General features: G+C 36.0%; 2 protein-coding genes across 10 annotated transcripts in view; both read right to left on the reverse strand.

Moving 5' to 3' along the window:
- The window catches only part of LOC122094172 (ubiquitin-conjugating enzyme E2 5A-like), a 5,755-nt gene extending 3,719 nt beyond the window's left edge, over positions 1 to 2,036 (reverse strand). Inside the window, exons 1-2 of one of the 5 annotated variants that reach the window (XM_042664890.1) lie at positions 1,860 to 2,036; positions 640 to 864 (exon numbers count right to left, since the gene is read on the reverse strand). In XM_042664890.1, coding sequence (XP_042520824.1) covers positions 640 to 855 — 216 coding nt within the window. In that variant the 5' untranslated portion in view covers positions 856 to 864; positions 1,860 to 2,036. Of the gene's footprint in view, positions 1 to 639; positions 865 to 1,072; positions 1,314 to 1,360; positions 1,732 to 1,855 lie in introns of those variants that run through there. The other 4 variants (XM_042664887.1, XM_042664888.1, XM_042664892.1 and 1 more) reach the window with 4 other exon arrangements.
- Positions 2,037 to 4,216: 2,180 nt separating this feature from the next.
- LOC122093734 (high mobility group B protein 10-like) overlaps positions 4,217 to 7,616 on the reverse strand; it is a 16,450-nt gene continuing 13,050 nt past the window's right edge. For all 5 annotated transcript variants that reach the window (XM_042664181.1, XM_042664180.1, XM_042664184.1 and 2 more), the window contains one exon: positions 4,217 to 4,498. In XM_042664181.1, the coding sequence (XP_042520115.1) occupies positions 4,452 to 4,498 (47 nt within the window). In that variant the 3' untranslated portion in view covers positions 4,217 to 4,451. The remainder of the gene's footprint in view (positions 4,499 to 7,616) is intronic.

Genomic DNA, 7,616 nt, shown 5'->3' on the forward strand with positions numbered 1-7,616 from the left:
AAAAAAAAACAAAACAAAAAAAAAAAAAAACAAAACAAAACAAAACAAAACAAAAAAAACAAAAACAAAAACAAAAAACAAAAAACAAAATTAGCCCAAGGGCATAGCTATTTCTGCTCCTGTTTTTGCAAGTTCTGGAACAAGCTTCCGATTTAATAAATAAATAAAAATTACATGCAATAGAATGGCACCCTTTGTGACTTGACCTAGCAAAATCCAGACCAGAGATAGCCATATCCTTTGCCTAATCTTATATAAACCAACGAACACATGGACATAGGCACATCCAATTATTTCAAAATAGTTGGCATTGATAAGTTAGGATGGTTTGTACTTGTTAGTTCAGCAGATATATCAGTAGAAAGGACCCTCCAGGAAAATACCAAGGACGAGCTACATTCTTCAAGCCAACAATATCTGATGATACATTCCGTACCTAGCTAAAATCCGATCCTTGCTTACCAACCACAGCTTTGAAACAAGGGCAAGGAAGCTCTCCAACAATCTAAAAATGCTTGATAAGTGCATTTTTGTGGTGTTTAAGGGGCATTGACCATGGCGGTGGAATGTTCGAAGAAAAATTGGACATAAAACAAATAAATATTCATGCAAAGAAAAGGGTCCAGGACTCCAGATTACCTTAGTCTGGAAGTTGACTTTGGGAGGCTTGAAGGGATAGTCAGGTGGGAAATGAATCATGACAAAGAACACGCCACCAGCATAGGGGCTATCTGCGGGTCCCATGATCGTTGCCTGCCAGTGGAAGAGGTCCTCTCCCACAGGCCCAGCACTGCAGGACGTCGGGGGATCTCTCTGCAAATCCTGAAGCTCCTTCTGGATTCTTTTGCTAGCCATGAACTCCCTAAACTCAAAATAGAAATAGAAATGGGTCAAAAACAAAATCTCCGCAATCGGAAATCAATGAACTTCTCAAAGGTAATAAAAAGGAGAGCAGTTTCAGGGAATCCAATTAAGGATTCCAACAACCTAACATGATTTAAATAAAAGTAAAAAAATTAAAAATTAATAAAATTAAAAAGAAGAGGAGAAGATAAATAAGAAAATTTTATACCAAAAAAAAAAAGTGTTTAAATGGATCTGGAAAGGATGTAAAATTTAACAGAAACTGCACGGTAGTAAAGACGCATAACTCTAGATCTATGCTGATATGCGATCCATCACGCGAATGGATAAATTATACAAGATCACAGAAGAAGAGCAGTGGAAGCTATAAAAGATGATCAGGAAACACAAAAATATAAGTAAATATATATATTTTTTTAGAAGGGCACAATGAAAACCGTAATAACAGATGAGGTATAAATAAGAGATGATGTTGAAGAACAAAAAGAATTAGAACCTTGAGCTCTACCAGTAGTTCAATCAAACGCCAGCACACAGCCAAAAACAACAAAAACGGAAAATTCCAAGAAAAATGACCTGGAAAACTGAAGAAAGAAACGTATCCAAAAAACACAAATAGAGAAGAATAAATACAAAGTGGAGGACGATGGAATCTTAATCTTCTTATCCGAAGGGAAGAGAGGAGGGGAAGAAAAAAGTAGAGAGAGGATTGAATGAGAAGTGGGTTAATTTGTCCTCTCCTTTTCGAAGTGCATAAAGTATTACGCAACCTAAAAACGAAGTTGATAGAATGACAGAGACAACTTTCTCCTATGAAGAAAGAAATGTTGTGGTTATCCCTATCCCTCCCTATCTCTCTATTATAATAAAACCTTCCAATCACACAGAGAGATGATCTGCATAGTTAGTAAGCAATATAATGAACACTAGCAAAAATAACATAATAAGGTTGTGAGATTTCAATTCGGAAAGTATGTGTCTCTGGACGGACCTCTCTCTCTCTCTCTCTGCAAGTCTGCTTTCTGAACTGATGCTATGGATCGTCGTCGGAGGGTCAGACGAGCGGACGAGAACGAGAGACCCGAGAAAAGAAGCGAATGAGCTCAAAGAGATGTGAAGAGATTTTGTCGTCTTCTTTGGAAGACTTGAGAACTGGAGGAGAAGGGCCCGCAACTACAAACAAAACCACTGCGCTATGGCCCGAGGGATTCCAATACCAATTCCAATTTCAATTTCCACCTTTTTCCATGGAAACAAACAAAGACAATCACATCTACATGGGGACCCTCATCTCATGGATATTTTGTTGCTGGACGTAACGTGGCCTCTGCACTAGTGAGAGGAATGAGAGTCTAGATGAAAACATCGACATTGGTGGGATTTTTGCCTTTCATGTGATGCATGGTCATGCTGTCCTTATCGTTCTTCTCACAAAACATACAAAAGTGGGCAAGAGATTGCTACCAAATCATTATAGCATCTACACCAAAGAATGCCTGATAGCATAAAGGCATCAACAATAATGAAATTTTATGATTTTACAGGTAGTGAGGCAGTAGTTTCGCAACCCTTTATCTCTCGGTAAATAGTGTTCTTTTCCTTGAAATTTATTGAGATAAACCACTATTATTGTATCTAAAAAATTAATTACTAACAACTCGTCCAATCTCATCTTAGGTGTTAGGTGTCACCAATATATTCCAAAAAATATAAATAAAAGGAAGAAGATAATGATAACAACATATTATTATAACCATTAATCATTTGGATAAGTCATTTAATAATATATGCACATCGTCATAATTTGGGGGTGTCAATTGATCGTTCTGGTTCTGATGTGAGAATGGTTGAATTTGAAACCAAACCAATAAGGGAAGGCTTGGTTTGGTTAGGATTTAATTTCTCTCATCGGTTTGTTATTACGATCAATTTAGTTTGGATTTGGTTTTTCCATGTATATAAAGTATATACACAAGGGTGAGAGATTGTTGTTTGGTCAAATGGCACACACAAGTGTCAGGGCCAATAAAATGTGTACATAAAGGCATCAACAATCATGGGATTATTTATTTCACAAGAAATGGGTAATGTCATACACCCCAGCCATAGTACCACACAACCAGGCAGCTTTCTTTTTCCCATATACATAATTTGGGGGGTTGATATCCGTGTTATATTTGTTTTGTTTCATTTTCATGCTCGGATCCTAATCCAAAAAGCCTCGATTCAGACTAGTTTGGATAAGATTTAGACCGATTTTAGTGATTTGGTTCACATTTTGAAACCCTATATATAAAAATGTGAATTTAAAATCAAAACCATTTATCGAAATTGATTCGAACTATTTATACCGAAACCAATGCTTCACTGTGTAATTCGATATTGGTTTTAAAATTTAAACCATTGATAAACTGTTTAAATAAATCATTAAACCAATTACTATATGCATTGTAAGTTTAAGTCATTCAATGTTAAGTTTACGTACGTTTGAATAAAAAAATACTAAGCTTACACTAAGCAACTAATAGAAAAACATATAATGATAAATAATTCAATTTAATATTACAATTTACATGCACTTCACTAAAAGTTTTAAAGATTAAGAAATTGTTTGGGTAAAAAATTGGAAAACATAAGAAAACCATTTAAATCAAAATCGTTTATAAATAGTTCAATTTTAATATCTGAAACCCTTTATTAAATGATTCAGTTTTTATTTTACCTAAAAAATCTTCGACTGTATCAAATCAAACCGTCTAATCAAAACCAAACCGATTACCACCCTTACCTATGTATGCATTGCGCCTCCATCTTCAAAATAAGGCAAGGCAACCGCAGGCCCGCAGCATCATGCACTTACCCTTCATATGCAGGCGGACAGGCCACACCGCCCCAGTCCATGCCCATGCCCATGCCCATGCCCATGCCCATTCCCACATCTTACATTCTACCTGCTAAGGGGAGAGGTGGGGGGGTGGGCATTTCCATTCAAACTAAGCAAGGAATGGTGAATGATGCAAGTATGAGTCTAGAGGACCTCACAATGGAGGCGGCAGATCAGCACTACACCGCTACCACTAACAAATCATTCACAACAACAGTAACGGTTCTTCTTTTGCTTTCTCTTCCTAGTTGACATGGGATAACAGCTTCATCTCCATGAACCTATTAACCCTAATTGAAAACAGAAACCAACAATCATCAAAACATAAATTACAAATGACAACAACCCTTTCTTTCTTTGGAATCAGCCCCAACCATCTGCAATTCTGCATTGCAAATGCAGTTTCGGTTGCTACCATTGAAGGTCGAAGGGAAGAATATATATCAACGCATGAACGCTGAATCACTATTAAGTACAAACAGGATTAAATAAAACTAATTTCATTTTTCTGTACATTAGAAGCCAAAGTGAAAGGAAAATCTAACCAAAAAAAAAGAAAAAGAATAAAATTGAATGAGTCAGGAATCGGGACAAAAATCCAATTCATGGTGTCTCTCCTCTCTCTTGTCTTTCCCTATGATCATTAATTTCTATAACCTATTGAAGGGTTGAAGCTCTGGATAATTTTCTGTACTCCAACATTTCACTCTGGTATCTCTCCTTGTCCTTCTGTCCTTTCTCCTGATAAACCTGCAGAACAGCAATGGAAAGTTAACCTTCAACAGATTCATCATCATATTCACAAACACACAAGAAATACAACACACAAAATAATGGAGCCTATTTTCAGCTTCTTCAATGATGATATCCAAAGCATATTCAGTGCATCACAAGATTCATAACTATCATATTCAGTGCATCATAAGATTCATAACTATGTAAAAATGTACTGGACATTCCATTCTTGACAACTTAGATGCAGCCCAGCAACTCCTTCCAAACATGTACCCACAAATTCTTGGTTGACCTGGACCATTCAGGTCAGAGGACCACTTCCAAGTTGGCGTTTAACAAACATTTAATGAATACAAATTTAAGGCCACTCTATAAAGTTTGGCCTAAGTAAATATCATGCAACAGATCAACTGCCCAAGTTTCAAGTCCCAATACATAATCATCTATTTGATCGTAACACGTCACATCTTCTGATACAGTGACTCTCTGAAAAAGAAATTTTCACAAATTTAACAGTAAAAAGAATGGATGGGGTTTGTTGTCACCCAACAAAAAATTCTTCTTCACTGTGAAATAATAGCACAGAAACTTAGTTGGCAGCAGAAATGGATTATACAAGTTGGGCAAACCACCCCATAGCCATGAGGTAAACTTCAGAAGGAAAGCTCTTTGTTGGCCATTATTTCTTTAATTCAAAGGAGAAATAGGTAGATGAAGTGGAGAGGTGTGTCCAAGGTATTGTATGATCTATATATTCCTTTAAAACACAGAAAAATTTAATGTGACAGCTATATGACCAGAAATAATGTATGGAACTGAATGTTGGACAGTGAAAAACACAAAATAAGGAATGCACAAATTAGGGCTAATTTGAGAGTAATTCTGATACATGATAAGTCAAAAGAATGTCATTTGAGGTGGCACGGACATGTACAATGGAGGCCTTTGAATGCTCCAGTAAAGAGCAGTGATATGATTCAAATTAGATAAGCTAAAAGAGCTAGGGGTAGACTTAAATGACCATAGGAGAAGAGGTGAGGAAAAACATGCATAGCTTAGGTCTAGTAACAACTACCAAGTATGTCCTCGTATTGAGCTGACTGGAAAAAGAAGATCCATGTAGCCGACCACATTTAGTTGAAATAAGGCTGACTTGAGTTGACTTGAGTTGACTTGAGTATTTTGAATTAACAAATCAATGGCTGAAATTATAAGGTAACGATTCATGTAGCATCCCCAATCAGTTGGGATAAAGCTTGATTGGGTTGTGTTATAAATTGTCTTATTTGGTGCCCTGTCAATTTGTTGGAACAAAACCTGACATGACCAATCCATAGGATACCTTCTAATTGATGGCCTGAATTGGCCATATTACGCTTTCCAAACACATACACAAGGTGATCATATGACTACCCTGGACTTCTTTTGGGCATGTTATACCCCATGCAGAAAGCAAAATCACCACCTACAAAGATATGGTTGAAGCATATTAATGAAACTGACTAGAAAAACTCGGAAGTCGTGAATGTAGAACTTAGAAGCATACATACATAGGGCCAAGGGATAGGTTCACAAAATCAAATTGCCAAGCACTAAGGAAGACCCAAGCTGTAAGGTGTCATATTAAGAAGACTAAGAATACACCTAAGAACACATAAACAAGTTGCGTCAACTACTAGCAGTTAAAGAAGACCATTTTTTTTTTTTTAGAATTAAGGAATTGATATGTAATAATGCAAAAGATGGCAACAGACCAGGTAAACCCAACAACCTAACAAGCCTAAAACCACTTGTTAGTCTCGGTCTCAAAAAGAGGAGATGCAATATACTAAAATCATTTTTCTCCTGAGTTTGTCTTTAGTATTGTGCTTTTGGAGTATATATTTTTCTTTTTCTTCTGTATTAGCATCTTTTAGGCACAAATCTGTAACCTAGTATAAGACAATTTTGCCAGTTTCAACATGCCCAATATTGGCTTCAGGTTAGTATCCGTTCCCAACCCCCCCCCAAAAAAAAAAAAGAATAAACACACACACAAACGCCAAACATGAATATATAAATATATATGGCATCAGGCCAGGTGGTTTCATTATGGAAATTTCAACTCTTCCTCTCAATTTCATCAAAAAGATGAAATCATATGTTTTTGAGAATCATAAACCACCCTGCCATTGACATATCAAAATCATGGTTCGCATATTATAACTGTCAGCAACACCAAAAAAGATGACATTTTGAGGATCATATCATTATCATCAAAATACATTGGTACAGTAAAGAAAAACTTGTTCAATGGTTGGATAAGTTAGAAGATGATCTTGCAAGTTTGGCATCAGTATGCAAATACAAGCTGATAAGTATAAACAAAAGGTAAGGACTCAACTAAACTCAACGAAGTGTAATCTCAACACAAGGTAAACGTTCAAAAGTAAAAAATCAATACTAATAATTATAACTCCAGTTGTAGTAGTAGTTGTTGGTGTGGTTGTAGTAATAACAATGACTACATCAATAAATTTCTTTATTCAGAAAATATTTATACGACGATCTTAATCTTCAAACAAAGAAAATCCTTTAGGGGAATTTTCCATGTCACATCAGCCATCTAGATCTCAACCAAAAGTAACCTTTTGATTGTGCTACATAATGTAGTGCTTTTGGCCTGAAATTTGACACATGAATCGGAGTTGATTTAGAAAATTTATCCATAAAATTTGAGGACTAACTATGTTGCAGTGTGGCAAATTAAGTAGCACCACTGGCCTCTCAGTCCAAATGTCATTACTTGCCATTCATAGGGCCCTTGAGGATCACTAAAAGTAATAAGCTGTTGTAGCTTTTCTCCATCATTATTTTCCCAACTCCAGGCTTACTCCTGCTCCTTGGACTGTATAGGTATACATAACACACCCGTGACAACTAACTTAGTTCAAATAGATAATTATTTAAGATAACTAGGCATATATTTTCATGACTCCCCATGAATTTGCTAAACATTCTTAAAATTTGATCATTGATCCAAGGAATTCATAAAGCTTGTACAGACAAAAATTGCATATATGTTTTAAAGCACATGTCACCAGAGAAAAAGATAACTCCCCACAAATTGCACTTTAACTTTTTTTTTTTTTTT

This window comes from Macadamia integrifolia, chromosome 11 (assembly GCF_013358625.1).
Source record: "Macadamia integrifolia cultivar HAES 741 chromosome 11, SCU_Mint_v3, whole genome shotgun sequence".
In the NCBI taxonomy this organism is placed as follows: domain Eukaryota; kingdom Viridiplantae; phylum Streptophyta; class Magnoliopsida; order Proteales; family Proteaceae; genus Macadamia; species Macadamia integrifolia.